At 39.1% G+C, this 22522-nt stretch overlaps 1 protein-coding gene across 4 annotated transcripts in view; it reads left to right on the top strand.

The window, feature by feature from the left end:
- The window catches only part of LOC132121593 (vesicle transport through interaction with t-SNAREs homolog 1A-like), a 130569-nt gene extending 114907 nt beyond the window's left edge, over window positions 1–15662 (top strand). For all 4 annotated transcript variants that reach the window (XM_059531151.1, XM_059531153.1, XM_059531150.1 and 1 more), the window contains one exon: window positions 13961–15662. In XM_059531151.1, coding sequence (XP_059387134.1) covers window positions 13961–14054 — 94 coding nt within the window. In that variant the 3' untranslated portion in view covers window positions 14055–15662. The remainder of the gene's footprint in view (window positions 1–13960) is intronic.
- Window positions 15663–22522: the final 6860 nt, after the last annotated feature.

Raw genomic sequence — 22522 nt, 5'->3', positions numbered from 1 at the left:
GCATGGATTATTTAAAGTGACTAAACCCCCTGTTGTAGTGTCAAGTGGAAAGATGTTGGATGACACTGTGGTTTCTGAAGCTCTGCTGCAGGAAAGTGCAAGGAAAATTCTCCACAGCATGAGCTGGTGTTCAAATGATGTGCTCGGTGTAGAAACAGACAGTTTAGTTGACAGCAGACTTTTTAGGGTTTTTGAAGATACTGAAAGCTGATTTTTTCCATCATAATTGTACAATACTATCATATTTTATCAATTAAAAAACCATTTCATGCATATTTCAAATTTATCAAATTAAGCTACATTTGTTTCTGCCATGTTTTTTCACTGACATGCCTCCAAATAGCACTACAAGTGATTTTGAGTTTAAACACACCTTTAATCCTAAGTGTTACATTTCACCCTGCATTTTTGTGTTAAAGACATGAATGATACATTGGTAAGGAGAGGTGTGCTTTAACTTTTCTAAGCAATCAGACTTACCAACAGTGTGTGTAAGTAATGTAGGAAAGATTGTATTTATAAATTGAATGCACATGAATGGGAAACTCTTTGAACCCTGAAAACATGGCAGATGCAATTGATGTTATGTACAATTATGCTGTTACAAACATTGCAAATAAGTTTATAGATCCTATGTAAACTTAACCTATGTAAAAACATAAAAAAGCAAAAGCATACCAATAAAATCATCAGTTTGTTGATGCAGAATTAAAAAAAAATACCTTACTCTATTTAAATCATCAAACTTATAAATATGAGTGTCCCTTTCCTCTCGGTAGATGATGAAGCAGGCAAAAAGGAGCTGGTAGTCTCATGGGTAGTTTTCCGACGTATTGCTCAGTTGCTCTTTGAGTGACCTGAGTTTTGGCCTTCCAATTCGTCCTCTGTCCTCTCTCCAACTATACTATCTAAAATAAAAGCAAAAAAAAAAAATTCCCCACAAAAAGGAAAATGTTGAAATTCTAGACTGAAACAGGACTATAACTGGAGCCTAGAATGTCATACAGACCTGGTTTAGTCTCTTTTGACTTGGCCTAGTAAATAAACACTCAAAAACTTATTTTAACCTTTGGAAACCTCTCTAGCATCTTGGTACCTCGCTCATTTTCTTAATTTTATCTTACATTTTTTGGTCCTTTGCAATATCCATATGATTTAAACTTCCTTCCATCTGCTTTTCAGGTGTCTTCAGTAATTTATTTATTTTATTTTTTGTCGACCTTGCAGCGGCACAAGTCAAGGGTTTTGCTTCTCCTGTTAATGTTACTTTTCCCCATCTCTCCATTTGTGCAACCTCATCCTCATGCAGTCAGAATCGCCCGAGGATAGAAGTGGGAACACAACAACAGCTTCAAGGCTGAAGTTTGTGTTTATTTGAGAGAGAAGGTGCCGGAAAGGTCTGTCACTGCTCTCCACTCTCCTTCGCTTTCCCTGCTTTTAACAGCTAGTTAATTAACCACACTTGTATCATCATTCCAGGTTCCCTTGCTTAGAAATATGGTGTCAAATAATTTGTCTTTCGTAGATGCATTTTGGACACAAAAAAGCTTCTCTCTGTGACTCTGCTGACATAGAATGGCAAGGACAGGCTGAAGCATTGAGCTGATTAAGTGCTGTTTTCTAAAAGCTTTTATCCTCTGGATAGGAATTTGAAATGCTCCCTCTCAAAAGCATAACCTGTTTTATATACCCTTCAACCCATTTCGATTGTATCCTTGTCTTTTTAAGTTCCTCTCCATCTTTGGCCACACATGATGGTCTCTGCGCTAATCTCTAAAGGCATGCAATGCCATGGTTATGTCTTTAACATGGTACTGATTTCCTGTTAGTGTGGGTTCACACTGCAGGCCTTTGTCAGGTTTCTTATTGAAACTGATGATCAGTATCAAATCAGAAGTTATTTGAGATCAAGGCTGCAGAAGCGAGCAAGAGGAAAGCTGTGCTGTTTTGAGTTTTGTATCATACTTTGTTTATTCTCATATTATTTCATTGTCATCACAGTAACGGATTCAGTCCAAGTGAACTAATAGGCCAACATGTGATTGTTTCCCCACTTGTATGCATGACACTCTGTGTCACTTTCATCAACAGCACTCTGTATGCATCTCATTCACACAAAAAAATATTCTGTATTTCTCAAACTGCATCCAAGTGCACAAATCCAAATGGTAATGATTCAATTATAAAGCTACTTTACTCGCACTTTATGGACTTAATCTTACATGGTCAGGGCTCAGCAGTAAGGATTTGTTCTGCTTTCCCGGTCAGTCCAGTATCTACTTGCTGGATTAAAACGCATAATTTTATGTTTTCATTAATAATTAAAAATAAATGTTTAATATGTCATATTTTTAAGGTGTGGTCACATTAATAGAATTTTACTGGTAAAAAGGTCTCTTGTCAATAGTCTAGTGATGAATGAAGCACAGTTCACAGAGAAATTACTTTCAAACGAAGCAGCTTACTGATAGTCAATGCAGTGAAACCATGTGACCAACTTAGAGCTGGATTCTTATTGAAATGACTCCAAAAACGAACTTGAAAATTCACCAAAAACAGGTAATGTGACTGCACCTTTATACATTTTTTGCAGAGCACACAATGTATGTATATGATCAGAAAATCTAAGATATGTAGTGCTTAGAGAATAGTATATTGGTGCTCCTCTATGGGCTTGTGTGCATTTTGATCAGGTGCGACCAGCTTCCAGTAAGTTTTTCGAAATCAAGCAGAACAGTTAAAATGTCACATTAAATAATTGAATCAACACATACAAGCATATACTGTATCATTTATCACATTTACATGTTAACTTTGACAGCCATAAAATAAACATTTGGTTTTTAAATCTGTGCTCTAAATGCTTGCTTTGCTGCAGTATGTGTATCACAGGACTTGTAGAGTATAACACTGGGTGAATGGATGTACTAGAGGGAGTGGAGAATATTACTCTGGCTCCAGGCTAAACTAAACATGTCGGCATGATGTTATGTAAAGTTGCTTGTTATTAAAAGGAAAGAGCATGTCTCTGGACTTTTGGGGGTGAGGGGGCAATAACAACTTGGAGTGTTGAATGGAATTTGCTTTGAGTAATGCAAAAAAAATTCAGTTTTGGGCTATAAAAGTGACATTAAATTGTGTAGTGTATGTCACATTCTCTCTACTGGATCTTTTCAACTTGACTTTTTTTAGTGTAACAAAACATTGAGATGTTACTCATTATGGCCTCAGGTCAGACCCGCACAGCACAGAATGTCCGGAACTTCAGCCTTTCTTTCGTTTCCTTTTTCCTCTCCTCTCTGTGAAAGTCACCAGCCAACACAGACCACTGATTTATGAGTTCTAATGAGATTTCAATACTGAACAAACAATAAAAATTTATGTGCATCATAGTTTTGGAGGCCCATGGTTCCATGGCTAGTGTTACACCCTTTCAACAAGCCTGGTAATACAATCACCAGCTGCTTCCCTCGAGGAATGCAGCCACTTTTTGTGTCCGAAATCTTAGCAGTGTGCCCAAATTGTGTGAAAGTAATTTATCTTGCTTTTATAAATGCTGTTGTATTCACAGTCAACCTGGAGTGCTGCTAAGGGATCGTTTTACACCTCGAGTAAGTCTCAATATCGACCTGGTAGTTTAGTACATAGTGTGTCAGGAGTTAAAGACAGTACTGCTGCTTTACCTGGGCATCTTTATGTTTTTGTAAGCACTATAAATAAACTATAGTTTTTCTAGCTAGTAAATTTTAATGCAGTTGCACGTCAACGATTGCAAAAGTTCAACAGCAGGAAGTAGTGATATGTCTTCAAGTACAGATAAAATCTATAGCCTGTTGAAAACTTGTTTGCTTGTGGGTTTGTCTATTGACCCTCACCCGTGGTGTGTCCTGTGTTGAGTTCACGGAAAGGTTTGGTCCCAGAGGCCTAAAAACCTATCAGTATTATGCAATGCTTATACAGTATTATCTGTCACAGCCTCAAATCCATTGTTATTTTAAATAGGCACATCTACCTGTTCACTGGTTCTGGGAGAACGCAGAGCAGAAGGGATGTGGCAGCCAAGCAATGGTTTCAGTTTTCTTCTGAAGTTTCTTGCATTGAGTGCAAGAAAATCAGGATTAGTAGTGGTATGCTGACTGCTGCCTCGGCACATTTACCCATGACATGGACTCAGACATAATATTTACTGCCTTCTTATTGGCTGGTGTGAGGCAAAGGCATGCCCTCCTTGAGAAAGTTCCTGAGATATACAGTAATCTTCTACCTCGTTTTGACATCAACACCCTCCTTCTAACTAGAGATAGGGAAAAGGAGAAAAAGGGAAAGGCAAAGATAAGTGAAGAATGATGAAATTGAGAAATTCCAGAGTGTTATGGAATAAGAGAAAGTGGTGAGACGAAGTTAACAAAGCTAGAGTTAAAGAACTGAAAAAGTTGGAAGAAGAAAGACATCCTGGTGCAAAACCTAGTGAGCTGCTTTCCTAGACTTCTTAAGCAGCATCCTAATTGAAATGGAACCCCATAAGTGAGTGACACTTTATACAGGCAGCCACATAACAAAGTACAGAAGAGACTTGATTCATAATTGATTTCAGTGGAGTTTGACATAAGCATGTTGCTAAGTTAACCATAGAATATAAGAATGCCATTACTCCAGTGTGCAGTATCATATGGTCTTTCAGAAATCAATCTAATATGCTGATTTGGTGCTCAATAAACATTTATTATCATCCATGTTGAAATGTTTTGGTGGAAACTGTGATGCATTTTTATTCAGAATTCTGAATACAAATTTCAAAAGAACAGCATTTATTTAAAATAATCTTTAATGTCACCTTCATTGCTATAAATAATCACCTACGTAGGCAGCTCACTACATTACAGAGAGTGCTACTAAGTTGGCAGAGTGCCAGTTAGAAGAATGCTTCTACCAGAAATTTAGAGGGAACAGGGAATCTTGTTTGGACACTCCACGACAGCAGGCTACAGCTGCTGGAATCTGTTGCAGGCAAAATAAATTCCAAGAAGTGGCGCCAACGAAGCATTTCTCAATTTCTTTGTCTCAACCTTTTTTAAATAGCACCTGATTCTAACCTCATGTTCTCTGTATATCCCCCCACTTTTTACTTCTCACTCTCCATCCCTCCCTCTTTTCTCCTGTAGGGGTCTACAATCCCAGTCTAGGATTGTAGTCAGATTGTTAGCTGGGCAATAAAAAATACATGAGTGTGTGGCATAGAAGTGTTCGTTATGTATGTGTGTATGTGTGTGTGTGGAGCTCATAAAGACAGCTTCCCGACACACAGGCTTCTCCAAATGTGCAAGAGCTCATTTGTCTTTCAGAGTTGGAGTGCTACAAGTTGAACGGGGCTGTGTGATTTGCCAGTTTCAGCCAGTGTGTATGTGTACAATATTCATGCCTGTGTGTTAGTGCTCTCTCTTCAGCAATTCCCTTTATAACCTTTTACACTTATCTTAGTTTGTTGATCCATGTTAAGCAGCAGACTTATCCATGAGTGGGTTGCAAAAGCGGCATGTCATTCCTATGATAGACACGATGACAGTGAGAAAGAGCTATATGGAGTGAAATCATTAGGAAGCATTCACAGTCAAAGCACTGTCTACCTGTATATAAACAACAGTGTGTGATAGGACAGTCAGTCCACAACTATTGGAGCAGCTTCACTCCTGAATCCAGCTCCAGATGATAAGAGTACTGTAGTAAGCTGCATCACCCCATAATCAAGTTAATAAAACCCTATTTAACGACTCTATTATACACTTCAGTCCTGTTAAAGTAGCCATGGTGTGTGTGGGTGTGTGTAAATGTGATTCAGAATTCTCTAGAGGGCAAACTACTGTTTTTCTTTTGGGAATTACACAGTGCTGGGTTTTTTTTTAAGTCAATTACATGCAATTAAATGCAGTTTTCCCCCCTGGCATTCGCGCGCGAATTAAACCTAAAAAGTATTGTAAAGTCCCCCCTTTTCATGCTCTGCCCATTTACTGTACACATTTTTTCATAGATATTTAATAGCCAATACAGGAGCCGATATGTTTTTTAAACAAATTAAAACTTTGTATTTTGCCCATCTGGATCATCATGATCTCAACCAACCTCAATCTGGAATGATTTGTAAATAATATTGATGATTTCACTTGCTTTTTCTTCACAATCCAGTCCAATTAAAAAATACAAATAAAAAATTGTCTACAAAAATAATTACAGATGGTAATTTTACACAATATTGTAATTATTTTACTTTTATTATTAAAAAAATATATATAATTATTGTGAAAGAAATCACAAAAAATGTGTGTATATATATATATTTATATAAAACGCACACACATATGTATACGTATATTAATAGTGTAAGAAAATTACAATTTTATACTTTTTATACTGAATATTTACTTAAAAAAATAGTTAAGAAAATTAATGACCAATACAGCAATCTTCAAAACATAACTGTGCCATTACCATAAATCTCAAAATAACCCTTCAGTCCTGTTCTTACTGACAGCAGCTAGTTCCATCATGGTTTCTAATGCTGACTCCCTTTTCGTCACTTTGAAAGAGACTGCAAAGAATGCTATTGCTTGTTTTTATTACATCTAAAACTCTGATCTATTGACAGGTGATGCCGCTTTGACATGTACTGTACAGTATAGTAAGGCAGCTGAAAAGCCCTGCAAAAACATTTATCTTTCTAAGTGTGTGATCACACACTCCAACACAGGATCAGTTCTACAGGCCTCCCACCACCATACTAACACACCTAGAGCATCATGTCCAAATTTGTAATGTTTTGGATGTCTCTGTTATGAGTTTGTGTGTGTGTGTGTGCGTGTGCGCGTGTGCGTCTGTGTGTGTGTGTGTGTGTGTGTGTGTGTGTGTGTGTGGTGCTAGGGGTTTTAGAATGGGGTAAACTTCTGTCACCCACCTCCCCCCGCACACCCAGGCATAGAGGTGTACCACTGCCCTCATTAGGGCTACTCATAAGGGGAACTGAGAGTGTGAGAGAGAAAAAAAAATAGTGAGAAAGAAGGGGAAAAAGGTTTTAAATTTTAATAACGCGGGTACGATTTTGTAAATCTTTCCTGACAGAAAACTCCTCATTATTTTCATCTGTCTCTGTCTGCTCTGCCTCCTCCACTGATAAATGGGCTTTTCGTAGCTTGAACTCTCTCTCCCTCTCCCTCTCCCTCTCTCGTTCTCTCTCTCTCTCTCTCTCACACACACACACTCACACACACACAGTCATTCATTCTTTGGCGTTGTGCTTTTGAGGTTAGACTTAAGTTTTTAACCCAACTAACTCAGTTTAATTTTGTCTGCTGGTTTTGTAAGGAGTTATTTTGGCAGTGCTTACACACATTGTGCTTGATTTGTGTGCTTCAAAGTAGAGCTGTAATCGGGCCTTAAAAGTTAGGCCCGACAGGACCTGAGCCCGACAGGTTTCGACCCGAACCCGACAAGTACATTTTGATTGACAGCTTTTTTTAAAGCCCGAACCCGTTTACAGCCCGACATTATTCAAATGTGCGCACACACACGCTCTTTTTCCTTGTGACAAGAATGAGTCATTTATACATGTTTTAACATAATTTATTCATAACTAACGTAGACTAGACCACTTAGAAGTTGGAATAAAGAAATAAAATAAGTCCTCTGTGACATCTTAACATCTCAGCACTCTAAATATGCATAGGCTCATTTAGCCAATAAATAGACCAATAAAAACGAGTTTTTTTTTTTTTTTAACAAATTAAATTAAGATAAATTTTAAATTAAGATGGGTATTTGGCAATAACGAAATTAAGATAAAGGCTCCGCCGGAAATGCTTACTAGCAGCTGACATTTAATAAAAGAATAATGCCAACATTAGCGTATATACTCTGTCCACATTATGCATTTAAGACTCAATGAATATTTAGTTATCATTTAAAAAACTTTTACTCACAGAGATTAGGCTTAACCTACATGTTTTTGTGGAGGAACATTATTGAATCCACTGTAGATGTCTTCAGCGTGTTCATGCGCTCACTGATGGTGCGTCATTATTCACTCATTATTATCATTATAAACATAGTCAAAACTTTTCCACACCTCAGACTTTGCTTTAGTTGGTGGTGCAACCAAAACGTAATCACCAGAGGCAAGCCTCCGTTACACCTAACTACTCAGCATACTTTTTCGCATCTTTCTCGCGCTAATTGAAACACATCACATGACCGCTCGTTTACCTCGCAAACCGGAGCGCAAGCCCGACCCCGACCCGCGCCCGCGTAAGATGATATAAATTGAACCCGAACCCGTCTGGTCCCATCGGGTCCCGTCGGGTTCGGGCAAAGATCTTCAGCTCTACTTCAAAGTGAGAAAGTCACAGTGTAGGTTCTCGGCTGTAGGGTCTCGAATCGAAGTTTGTCATATTTCATGAAATTAAAAAAGGGGGGAAAAAATCTGAAAAATCTGTAGATTCCAGCTGACATAATGTTTTTTTCCCCTTTATCAAACTTTTTAGGGATTTAAAACTGATTTTGAATGTTTACAGACTGGGAAAAATGCAGTGGATCACTGTCTTCTCATGATAAATGTAAATATTCAGTATTGCTCGAAGGTTTATGGTCAGTCTGTTTTTTTTTTTTTAAGAAATTGATACTTTTATTCAGCAAAAAAGCATTTAATTGAATAAAAGTCTTAAAGAATTTAATAATGTTACAATGTATCACACATCATATTTATGTATCACAGTCTCCACAAAAAAAAAAAATTCAGCACAACTGTTTTCAACAGTGAAAATAATAGGAAATGTTTCTTAAGCAACAAACTAGCTTATTAAAATTATTTCTGAAGTATCGTGACACTGTAGACTGGAGTAATGGCTACTAAAAATTCAGCATTGATATCACAGAAATAAATTACATTTTATACATATATATATATATATATATAATTGTTATTGTAGTAATACTTTGTGTACTGTTTGTGTGTGTGTTATCGTTTTTACAGTATTTTCAGTGAGTGCCACACACTTCTTTCAAAAACATTTACAAAATGACTGACCCCAAACTAATTTATGATTATTAATAGACTATTACTACTAGTCTATTATTAATATACTTAAATTACTATTTGTACAGTTTAATTTTAATATTATGCAGCAGTTAGTGTGCGATTAGGTTTGGCCGAAGCAAATGGGTCCATCACGATTTTGAGCTCAATATAATCAAGTCAGTAAAATCACTAACTAAAATTAAACCAAATGTGATCTAGCACTGTTGAAGTTTGACTTGGTTCATTAAAAAAACATAAATTCACTTATTCCAGCATGGGAATTGAATTCAAATAATTCTGTGAATCTTGGGCCCAACTACACGATACATTTCTATTGGTACATGAGATTATGCTAGCAATTTTAAAAGTGTGAATTTGTGAAGTGTTTTAATATTTAATATTAGTTGAGCAGGGGTGTGTATCTTCTTTGGTATGAAGTTTTAATGTTTTGATTTATACTTTATACATTACATTGAAGCAAACTTTATTTATTTGATGTTACATGTACATTTTTGAACCTCTGGTTCTTTTTTCCAACCTAAGCTAAGACAGAGAGAGACAGAAAAAGTGAACATGTAAAAGAAGTTTACCCTGAGCTATGAGCTGTGACAACATGAACAGGTCTCTTCCAGCCTCTGTCATGTGTTTGACAGAGAGGATGGATGCGGTTTGATGGGTCCTGCTCTGTTCTGTCCAGACATGGTTCAGCATGGGATAGAACCTCCATCAGACAGGCATCAGATGCAACTCTTCTCCTGCTCTTGCTGTCTCTGTCCTCCCTTTATATTAATGTGATTCAATCCAGGTGAGACTGGAGGTGGAGGAGCCATAGATTAGCTTCAGAAGTATGCAATACCCCTTTTTCCACAAACAAGGTGTTGCTGTTTCCAATCTAGCCCAAGTGTATCCAATGGAGAAAAGGCAGTTTTAAGGCAAAAAAATAAAATAAACTTGATGTGTTGTGTGCTGCACCCCAGGAATTCAAGTAAAAAAATAAATAAAAAAAACATCAAATGTTATTTGAACTGTAATGAAATATGTTTTAAATATTTAATAATAAAACTGTACAAATATTTTAAAGAAAACTATTTTGTTATTAAGTATTTTATTTGTTTTATATACACTGCTGTTTGAAAGTCTCTTATGTTCACTAAGGCTGTGTTTATTTGATAAAAACTAATAACATTGTGAAATATTTATATATTATTATTATTTCAATGTTAATGTTATTATATTCAATATATTATATTTCTTTTTCATATAATATTTTATAGTTTTTTTAAGCAATTCTATAATTTACAGCTATCATATATGTAAATAGAATACTATGGATTTTAATCATTATACTGTATATTTAACTAACTTCTTGCAATTATTTCAAAGCCAGGATTGATTACTCTCTATGAAATTACTTTGGATGTCAAAATGTGTTGTCAAAACTAGAAGCAAGGCTTGTAAACAAAGACAGCAATGTGGCATGTTTGGTTGTGGAAAGATTATTTAGTAACAGCCAGCTGCATCATCATTTGGTTTTCAAGTCCGTGTAAATGCAGGCTGGTTCTGAGATTGATTTAAAAGGGGTACAAATAGTCTGTTTTGGTACTTCTGTTCTTTGAGATTCATTCGTGGTTATTTTTAGTTGCCGTTGAAAGGGACTGCCACAGGGGAAGATTTAAAAGTTTACAGACAAAAGTTCCACTACATCAGTGAGTATATGTCATACATGACAGGATAAATTACTTCCTCAAACATGTTCCTCAAATCATAACGAATCTCAGTGAAGAGAATTATCAACTTTCCAGTGTCTTTTTCAAGAGTGTAAGTCTGGTGGTTTTGGTCTAGGCCGTTGAAGTGAAGGAAGCGTGGTTGTTCTCTGTGATGACTGGGCCACTCACTCACTCACTCTCCCTCTGTGTCTGGATGTGGGGCTGCCCGGGGCCTCTCCGCCCACCCTCAAGGGCCTGTCAGAGCAGCCTCACCAAAGGCAGATTAATCTACATTACTGCTAACAGCTCAGCCTAGCCCCTGAACCACTCACAACACACACCCACACACAGACACACACACTGTGTATTTAATCTCTTGCACTTCAGTCTAAAATCTACTTCTGAGCTTTTGGTCGGAATATTAAGGTTAGTCAAAGTTGATTCATTAGGTTAAAAGTCCATCCATGAAGTATTTTTTGCTAAACCAAAAAGATCTGTATAGAAAAAGCACTAAGCCTCCTGAGGTTATGTTAACATACCACAAGCAAGTAAAAAAACTTTTTACCATAGTGAAATTACTGTGCAGAAGAGCTTCAATTCACCCTTCGCCGGGAGTTTGATTGACAGGCGATCTGACCAATCAAAATACCAAATTCGTCATTTTGTCTGACAAATAAACCAGATAAGAGTGTAAACAGTAGATTAACGTCAGTGGACTTGAACGGTGTATTGACATCTTTCCACGGTTGAAGCAACATATCTTCTGATGTTCATTCATGTTTATTCTGTGCTATAAAAAGTAGTAAATATGAAGAGACGATCAGTTCACGTGCCGTCTAAACTGAGGTCTGTCACGACACATTAAAGAGCCACAAAATATTATTTATAATTTACATTTCTTAACAATTTACTAAATTTGAAAGTTGATACTTTGTTTCATACCAGAAGTAACCTGCTCTGTCTTGACTGTCAGCACGTTGTCAGTTTCCTCTTTGCTCCGCTTTGTATTTTTTACTGCATGAGATTATGATGTATGGCGTGAGAGCACCATAACTTGTCATACATAGCAACAGTAACTAAGGGCGCGCGTGTTTTTGTGGAAACACTGATACTTGTTTTTCTTCAGGAGTCTTTGTTGAATTGAATATTCAAAAGAACAGCATTTATCTGAAATGGAATCCTTTGTAAAATTATAAATGTGTTTACTGCCACAGATGTAATGCATCCTTGCTGAAAGAAATCTTTAAATTCTAAAAAAAAAAAAAAATTCTTACCGACCCTTTTGAAAAGCACTGTACTTTATCTTAGTATCAATTGACAGGACGTGGCAAAATTGTAAGGATCTTGATCTTGACATAAATTACCTCCTGTAGTAGTGAGCACAGAATCAGTACCATCTTGTAACACACATTCTTTATACAGACCCAAGAATTCCCGTTCGTCCCTCTCCCACGGCTGTTTCCTGTCCCTTTGGGCACCAGCACATCTCTGAATATCATGAACAGTCTGTCCTCTTGCTTGGAGTTTGTTTATGTGTGTGTGTGTGTGTGTGTGTGTGTGTGTGTGTGTGTGTGTGTGTGTGTGTGTGTGTGTGTGTGTGTGTGTGTGTGTGTGTGTGTGTGTGTGTGTGTGTGTGTGTGTGTGTGTGTGTGTGTGTGTAGTCAGTGTAAATAATGAATGCTACTTAAAGAGACATGTGGGAGATCTGGCCTTGCTTAACATGCTCTAAATAAATGTCCTCCTCCAAGCATGCACTCCCAATTATGAATTATGCCGGCCCAGCATCCAATCAGAACACACCTTTTGTCATTGTAGTGGAAAAGCCCCTGATGGTTTTTCTTAACAAAATAAACATCTCAGAGCATAGCTATAATATGAATATGAATACTAGTTTCGAGCAGAAGCATTGATGTATGTGTTTTAATGCCATTTTGGTTTCTTCACTGTATGTCTGTATATCTGTGTGTGTGTGTGTGTGTGTGTGTGTGTGTGTGTGTGTGTGTGTGTGTGTGTGTGTGTGTGTGTGTGTGTGTGTGTGTGTGTGTGTGTGTGTGTGTGTGTGTGTGTGTGTGTGTGTGTGTGTGTGTGTGTGTGTGTGTGTGTGTGTGTGTGTGTGGTAGGAGTGCTGCTCAGCTGCAGTGGTGATGAATGGGTGTGTGTGAGTTATTCATCTCCTGCTTATAGGAGTGGACAGTGGTCCTGCTCTCTCCACATGTCAGCAAATGGGATAATTCTATCATTTATCAGGAATGACAAAGGAGACAGATGATCGCCCCGAGAGATCATCCCAGGGTCTCACCCCTACAACTCCTGCTTTCACCCTCACTGTACTTTTCCACACACCCACTTTGTTCCACCTTCCCACTTTTGCCAACAGTTTGTTTGGCTCTTTTTGGTACTTCTGAGTAGAGACAAACAGAATATCTTTTTCTGCATTTTGAGACTTGGGGAGAATTTTTTATTTTTTTTGGAATATAAAGCATCACAATTGTTTTTAACATTAATATTAATAAGAAATGACCATCAAATCAGCATATTATCATGTCAGATTAAGACTAGAGTAATGGCTGCTGAAAATTCAGCTTTGCCATCACAGTAATAAATTACATTTTTTTTTAAATATATTAAAATAGAAAAGTTATTTTAAGTTCGGTAAGGATAAGAAGCTTCTTTCTAAAACATTACTCAAAAAAAAAAAAACCTGAGCGACTTCAAACTTCTAGGTGGTAGTTTAAATGCAATATGCATATCAAATCATTTTGAGAATTCAGGAAGAAATAAATGTGCACAATGAGATTTCAAATACTGTTCTGCAGGCACAGATTGCCTTTTTGGTTTGGTCATGTGACAGTAGGAAAATCGGTTTTATGGAGAATTCCATCAGTAAATATGTGAAATCTATTAGCTTGAGAAATGCCACACTTTTTATTTTCTGGAGAAAAATAAATGCTCTAAGCATGTCTACAGACAGGTGGAGAGAAAAAAGGCAAAGTTGTCACACCGGGTGACATGTTTTGCGCGAAAGATGTTTAAAAGAGGCGTTCGACTGAAGTGAAATGTGTTTATCGAGTTGCAGGGCATGTGCTCAATCACATGCATGCTAGTTTGTGGGCAAATGTTAAAATGATTAGTTTTTACTATTGTCTAATCTTGTCTTCTCTTTCTCTCCACCTCTCCTTCTCCTTACCCACAGGATCATTCAGAATCGTGTCTTGGTCTTCATCCTGGGTGCCATCATCCTCCTCACCATCGTCTTGGCCATCTATTTCAATTTGCGAGGGCACTGATCTCCACTGACTGGTCCTATGCTTGCATGTTTGAGTTTGTGTACGAGCGTGTGTGTTTGATTAATAGTGACAAAAGTGTTGGGCTGGAGTAATTAGGACAAATTGTTCACATGAATCATTCCTGGTGGGCAGTGACAGGGGGCCTCTCCTCACTGCTCTCGAGCAGAGCGGGACCGTTCTCACCCTCTCTCCCCTTATATTTATGCTGTATCCATTATTTTTAAAACTTACTGACCCATGGAGAAACCCAGCACGAATGTGTGGACACGAGGACCATGATGAGAACACCAGATGGATGAGGAACATGAAGATGAACATCAACGTATGTCAAAACCTGCTGTTTAATGTTTAGATTTCTTTTTCTGTAGGTGGGAAAAGGGTATAAGAGTTAAAAGCTACTAGCAAAATTCAATTTATCAGGTATATGTGTGCGTGTTTGTTTGAGAGAGAGAGAGCCATATACAAGGCAAGGCCCCCGGTGCAGTACCATTTAACACATGGTGCAGAATCACACACAACACACAGCCCAAAGGTCACGCGCCCGTCTCTCAGTCCCCCTTCATCCAGGATTAGTAGCTTCTCACGCTGTTCCTCTAAGGTCAGAAAAGACCTCGCATGTGTTTAGTAAAACCAGCAGGACCGCTTTAAACAAGAAAACATACTAAGAATACATAATAAGAAGTGTTTCCTGTATTTATTTGTCTTTTCAGATAAATTGTGCTGTATTTTTTTTGCTGTAACTTTCTTTTGATTAATCTGGAATTTGTTGTAGCTATTAGTGTTTTAAAATGATACATTAAAATTATATCATTTGTCTCTACTGTACAATAGTGTTTCAAATGCGCTTTATTATTACTATACGGGGACCAACTAACAAGCATCAGTATGGAAATATGCAAAATTTGTGAGTCTGCTCCAGGCTTTCACCTGCTGGTTGAGTATTAGTCTATCAGAAAGACGGTCACCTTGGCTGTCTACTAACAGTACAATTATTTTGTTTATCATGTTTTCATGTGAGGATTCCTTTGTAAGTTTTCATTAGTAATGTTTATTGTCATACACTCCAGCTCAGTTCCAAAACTTAGTTAGTTGTTTTGCTGTATTATGCATGCATAGGCAGTTGAAGTCCAAGGCAGCATCACTAACTGAAATTAACCTAATAAAACTTCATAAATGACTGTTTCTAAACCCTCGACATAGTCAGCAACTTTGAACACATAAGAGACCAACTTCACAATTGATTTAAAAAAAGTTAGCTGTTAGCTTGTTGCTAATATAATGGCAATGTTTTAAGCATAAAGCCAAATGATCAATTTTAATGAATCAGCCATCAAATTAGCCATCAACATTTCATTTTGTTTGCCATTTTGGAAATTATTTTTTTAAAATAGTTTGATATTAGCATGTTGCTAAGCTAATTAAAATGTGTTAAGCATAAAGACAAATAATCCATGCTAGTGAATCAAGTTAGCTGTTAGCATGTTGCTAAGCTAATTACGCAATACTATAATAAGCACAAAAATACAGAGCACACAAATATTGGGTAAAATTAACCATTTAAATTACATTGAGCTATAACAATATTCAGTACTGAATTTTTCTCACTTCATCTGCAATGTTGTCTTAAAATTTTCCCAACTGAAGAAATCTTAAAGACAGCAGATTATAAGGCACCTCAGTCTTTACATTGGGAGTGTGCCTGTGATGCTGCCTACGTATGTGACTCACTAGGTTTAGGAACACTGTGTTGATTAGCACACCGCTGGCTATCTTCCCAACACACCATGCTCAACACCCCTTTTACATGGGATGCATGCGCACCCCTCAGCCGGTCGAGGTGCCTGACAGACAGACGGACGGACCGTCAGATAGACAGGCAGACAGCATTTGATATTCTGTTTCAGGACGGGTGGATTGTCTTATTTTGGAAGCAGCCTAGTGGGGGGTTTCTCTGCCTCTGCTTCACAGCTACAGCTTCAAAGCACCAAATTAATGGCCAACAAAATAGTGCGTCTCCATCTGTCCCATGTGGGGCCAACCTATTGAGAGTTATCATTTAAGTTAAGGAAGGAAGAAAAAAGGATGAGGGCGAGGTGAATCCTGCCAGTTTAACAAAGCTCAGCAATCTCTCTGATTGGGATTTGCATCGAAATGCAGAGATAAAGATCATGTGCGATTAAGTACGATAGTGATGAGATTTGTTTGTCCTTATTTTCTCACATGCATGTGCATGCGGGGGACGAGCAAGCATGTTCGGTTTCCACACCTGCGCGCGTGTATGCGAGACATCAGTCGGCTGTGCGTGTAATGACTTAGATGTGTGTCGGTGTGTTCTGCTGGCTCAGTCTGTGTGTGTGTGTGTGTGTGTGTGTGTGTGTGTGTGTCTCTCTTTCTCTCTCTCTGTCTCTCGCTCTCTTTCTCTCTACTCGGGCCTGTCAGATCCTCTCAGCAGTGTGTGGCTGGTGGAAAAGCAGCGTGGCTGCGGCTCTATTTGAAGTTGTAATGGTGTCAAAAAGTCAGAGCTGACTGACAGCCGTCAGTCCCACTGGGGCTCATTAAATCATAACAACTTGACAAGGAAATAATTGAGCGCTGACGATAAGTTGGAGCCCATTTAGATGTTTTTATTTTCTTTCATTATTAGTTGTGGCTATTATGTTCATTAAGAAATTGCATTAAACAAACATTGGGAGGCTAATGATTTGTTTATATCACCTTTTTTATTATTTAAACATGAGGTGTGTCACGTGACACCTTCTGCAGGCTGGCGGCATCATCTGCATCTATTTTTTCCCTTCTTTTTTTCTCTTCCTTTTTTATCCTTTTTTTAGCCTCCCTGACTCCTTCCCTCCTTTCTCTCTCTCTTTCTCTCTCTCTAAGCAGCGGGAGTCGTTGGAATATGAAATAGATTATTCATTACCCTCTTCCCTGTAGCTGATTTGGTTTGCATGTAGAGTCTTCTATGTGAGAAGGATGAAAACTTGTCAAAAATGGGTTATATCTTATTCCGAGGGGCAACAATAGTGGCAGTTACAGACACACTTTAATATTTCATTATGCCTGACTTTAACCCTGCTAAGTGACTTCGGCTAGCAGGCCTTTAGTGAGAAAGAGACTCTGATTAGCTCCTATCACAGAGCAGGGTCCAAAAAGACCCACTGAGGTCACGGCAGAGATGAGCGCTTGCTCATGATTAACTGGCATCTCTCTGACATTTTTTGAATAAGCCTTTACTAAGTTCTGCCCACCTTGGTTACAGTTGCTAAGTTGGAAATGCTTTATAGATTTATGTGAACAGTGCAATTTTATATAAGTGATGAATACTGAATAAGTAATTATTCACTTGTTGGCTGTTTATTCTTTTATTCTTTAAATACTTTTATTCTTTATTACTTCTAAAATTAGAATACAATTTAAAAAAGTTTAACGTTTTGTTTTTTTCTCATTATTCATTATATAATTTCTGAATTTTAAGTTGGGCTTAGTGAAAGGTCAATAAAATTTGACCCTTAAATTGACACTAAAATTGATGTCACATTATCAGCCTGTGTAAATGAGTGTCAGTGTTTGCTGATTGCGCTTTTTCTGAGGTTACTGGAGAGCATGATGGGTGGTCCACATTTCAAACTGTGCATCTCTCGCTATTTTTACTCTCTCGCACATCCAGGGATAGTATTTCACCCCATAGATAATACAGATGGCTCTGTGTGTGTGTGTGTGTGTGTGTGTGTGTGTGTGTGTGTGTGTGTGTGAGTGAGTGAGTGATTGTGTTAGATTAAAGTTAATGTAGGGAGATCAGTGGCCTCTCTTGTTAAGCACTGTTGGATAATAGGTTTCCTTTTTATTATTATTTTAATTTATTATCTGGGTAACCATGCACAATTGTACAAACGTGTTGCACAAATGCACACGACAATATCCTCATTCTCCTGTGAATAATGAATGCAGTTGATGTGACATGACATCCATCAATTATGTGTTTTTTTTTTTTTTTTGATGTCCCATTATGTGAGTGAATACCCATCCGTTGGAACCACGTATCTGATACTGTGTTTGCACTGTGGACTATTGTGTGTCAGTGGGTGTGACTTTACATGTGGCTGTTTGCTCCAGGCCAGAGACCCAGTAATGATCAGAACCATCTGACTGCTTATGTGAATAATCTCATGTTTGTTCAATTGGTGATTACTTTTATGAATAGTGTTTTCTGTAGATATAGTAAAACCTTGTCTAGGTTCAACACTTTCATTAAAGCAGTATTGTGTTTTTCACCCATGCAGCGTGTCCTTGCTCTCATTAGACATCTCGTTTTCTTCACTTGTTGCCTTCTGAGCCCTTTTCACAGGCTGACGTCTCAAAGGCTCCTTGTGGAACAGAAGAACAGAGTATAACTGTGGTACTTTTTAACCAGATAAACCACCAGTCGTGTGCTACTAACTGTCTCCCATTGTCTTGTCTGTGCCGTTGTAGTGTGAGCGTGTGTGCAACTGAACAAAGAAGCAGGCCTGACCTATATCACATAATCTAAACACTGTTCACCTCCACCCTGCACTTCTGCTACACTGACCTACTCTCACTTGTTAGGTTCCTTCTAGAGAAGTCACGTATACTGAGAAATAGATCTGTGTGTAGTATACGTATATATTGTAAATCATATACTGTATGTTGATATTTCTATATAGTAGTAGTCACTCAGAGGTGTGTGTGTGTACCTATATAAATATATATATATATTAGCGGTGGGCCGTTATCGGCGTTAACGTGCTGCGTTAACGGGAGACAAAAAAAAAATATCGCTGTTAATCTATTCTCAAAGTTGGGTTGGGAGCTGGGTCTATACTAAGCAAGCTATGATGACTTTCACCTTGATATTTTATATAACCGACTGGCTGAGGCCAACCTAAAAAGATGCTCAGGACAGTTGACCACTGCTGTGCATCGTCACGAAAGCTTATCTTTTTCACGTGTTTTTAAGCCTTACCGCTTGTCGATTTAAACATTAAAGCATCCAAACACAACACGCGGAAAAGCTGAACAGAGTAGCTGGTTACTCGCACGCTGTGTTCGGTGCACACACGGAGAGAGAGCCGCGTATCAAGGACAGCGTCACTGAACCGAGCTCTCTTCTGCGAAGTTCTCCTCGAAGTCCCTCCTGCACCTGAACGAACAAATACAAATCGCAGTTTGAACAAACAAAAAGATGTGAAAGAGCCCAATTCAGTTCTCGCGGTGCTCTGTAGTGATGTCCGATTCGTGAACGAATCGTTCAATTTAACCGATTCTTTTTTAGTGAACCGGTTGAAACAGTTCACCAAATCGAACTGAATCGTTTGAAACGGTTCGCGTCTCCAATAAGCATTAATCCACAAATTTCTTCAGATGTTAACTTTTTTAACATCAACAACAAGATGACGAACGAACACGCCCACTGCTGGAGCAGTTCTCGTTCTCAGAATCAGAATCAGAATGAGCTTTATTGCCAGGTATGTTCACACATACGAGGAATTTGTTTTCATGACAGAAGCTCCGCAGTGCAACATAATGACAGTGACAGAACAAAAAACACAAAATGGAATAATTATTATTTTTTTAAATACAAATAGGTAGGTAAGGAACGAAAATATACAAATTGACAATGTATGGCAGGTATATTACAATGAGCATTATGTATGTACAGGTATATTATGTGCAAAAAATTTAAGTGTACGCTAAGTATGTGTGTTAGATAAATAAGTGTATGTATATATATATATATATAAATAGTGTAGTGTGTTCCACAGTTTTTATCAATTGTTCATTAGATGGATTGCCTGAGGGAAGAAACTTTTCCTGTGTCTGGTCGTTCTGGTGCTCAGTGCTCTGTAGCGTCGACCAGATGGCAACAGTTCAAAGAGGGAGTGTGCTGGATGTGAGGGGTCCAGAGTGATTTTGCCAGCCCTTTTTCTCACTCTGGATAAGTACAGTTCTTGAATAGATGGGAGGGTTGAACCGATGATTCGCTCAGCAGTCCGGACTACCCTCTGTAGTCTTCTGAGGTCAGATTTAGAAGCTGAGCTGAACCAGACAGTTACTGAAGTGCAGAGGATGGATTCGATGATGGTGGAGTAGAACTGTTTCAGCAGCTCCTGTGGCAGGTTAAACTTCCTCAGCTGGCGAAGGGAGTACAACCTCTGCTGGGCCTTTTTCACAATGGAGTCAATGTGAACGTCCCACTTCAGGTCCTGAGAGATAGTGGTGCCCAGGAACCTGAATGACTCCACTGCAGTCACGGTGCTGTTCATGATGGTGAGTGGGGGGAGTGCAGGGGTTTCTCCTGAAGTCCACGATCATCTCCACTGTTTTGAGCGTGTTAAGCTCCAGGTTGTCGAGAGTGCACCAGACAGCCAGCTCTTTAACCTCCTGTCTGTAAGCAGACTCGTCACCATCCAGAATGAGGCCGATGAGTGTGGTGTTGTCTGCAAACTTCAGGAGCTTGACAGAGGGGTCCTTTGATGTGCAATCGTTAGTGTACAGGGAGAAGAGCAGTGGGGAGAGAACACAGCCCTGGGGAGCTCCGGTGCTGATTGTACGGGTGCTGGATGTGTATTTTCCCAGCCTCACTAGCTGCTGTCTGTCTGTCAGGAAGCTGTTGATCCACTGACAGACGGAGGTGGGCACGGAGAGCTGAGTTAGTTTGGGCAGGAGGAGGTTTGGGATGATCGTGTTAAAGGCCGAGCTGAAGTCCACAAACATGATCCTCACATAAGTCCCCGGTCTGTCTAGGTGTTGCAGAACATAATGCAGTCCAATGTATCCAATGTCTGTAGGCAAACTGAAGAGGATCCAGCAAAGGTCCAGTGATGTCCTTCAGGTGGGCCAGCACCAGTTTTTCAAATGACTTCATGACCACAGACGTTAGAGCCACAGGCCTGTAGTCATTTAGTCCTGTAATTTTGGATTTCTTTGGGATGGGGATGATGGTGGAGCGTTTGAAGCATGAAAGGACTTCGCACAGCTCCAGCGATCTGTTGAAGATCTTTGTGAAGATGGGGGGCGGCTGGTCAGCACAGGATTTCAGACAGGCTGGTGTAACACAATCTGGGCCTGGTGCTTTTTTCCTTTTCTGCTTCCTGAAGACCTGGCGCACCGAATCCTCGCTGATCTGAATTGCAGGTGTGGGGGAGAGGGGGGATGCAGGAGATGTGAATGGTGAGAGCGCTTGATTGGAGATGTGTTCAGGGCGGGTTGCATGAGCTGTGAATGGTGTGAATGGTTGTGTGGGGAGGCGTTCAGGGCAGGTGATGGGTGTTCTTTCAAACCTGCAGTAAAACTCGTTCAGGAGTTCTTTTGGAGTTCTTTTGGAGATTGATTCTGAACTGATTCTGTGCTAATGTTATGAGCGCGGGTAAACCGAGGGGTTGAATGAAGGGCAATCTGGCGAAACGTAAGTTTATTTAATAACAAATACATCGCAATGGATTATGTATAGTAAGTGGATCATGGTTTCTGCGCTGATGACACCTAATTTATTTACTTTATATCTTCAAGACTTAAATCCTCGTATGCACATTATTGCTGTTACTGTATTTGGGTGCGTTGTTGCAAAACTTAATTGTAAACTTTTCATGATTATGAGGTTTTTAACTGACTAAAGTTATGATTACTGGCTTTATATATTTGAATGTTTGATAGACTTGACGCCATTACGTCATCGCCAATGACGTCATTACGTTGAGCATAAAAGAACTGGTTTTTCAACCGGTTTATTGAATCGAACCGTCCGAAAGAACCGGTTCGCGGAAAAGAATCGAACTTCCCACCACTAGTGCTCTGGTGTAGAGGTCTTCACGGGTGCAAAAATTCGAACCCGAACCCGAAAGAGATCCGTAATGTGCTACACCGAACCGACCCGGACCCGTCTGTGGCGAGTGGGGCGGGGCCGAGGGACGTGGGAACAAGGAGTGAGGCCGGCAATGATTGGGCAAATCAGTGGCACCTGTGGCCCACCGCCGGTCTCGAGTCCCACGTAGGAGATGGAAGGATATAAAACTGGAGCGACGACAGTGAAGAACGAGAGAGGACCAGGCCTGGGCTTTTAGTTGTGTTTTGATTTTATTTGAGCGCACCAGTCGTCCGTGAGGGGCTGGTGCGCTGTTTTGTGTTTATTTTTGGTAATTAAAATGTTGTTTGATTGTCCACCGGTTCCCGCCTCCTTCTTCCGGATGAATACTAAGGTTAAATCATTACACCGTCTATTATTTCAAAAGCTGGACCCGGACCCGTGTAGATCCGAGAAATGCCTACCCGGACCCGACTCGGACCCCTCTATTATTTGAAAGCTGGACCCGTACCCGCCGGGAAGACACAGACCCGACTGGACCCGATTATCACATATTCCACCTTAAATTGCTATTACAAGTCAATAAACCTGTTGCGGAAAATACTACTTTTTTTCTAACCTAATTTAAGGAGCCGTAGTTTCTCTTCCT

This window comes from Carassius carassius, chromosome 39, assembly GCF_963082965.1.
Source record: "Carassius carassius chromosome 39, fCarCar2.1, whole genome shotgun sequence".
In the NCBI taxonomy this organism is placed as follows: domain Eukaryota; kingdom Metazoa; phylum Chordata; class Actinopteri; order Cypriniformes; family Cyprinidae; genus Carassius; species Carassius carassius.
The sequence above is the reverse complement of the archived record's forward strand: the minus strand, read 5'-3'. Positions and strand labels throughout refer to the sequence as shown.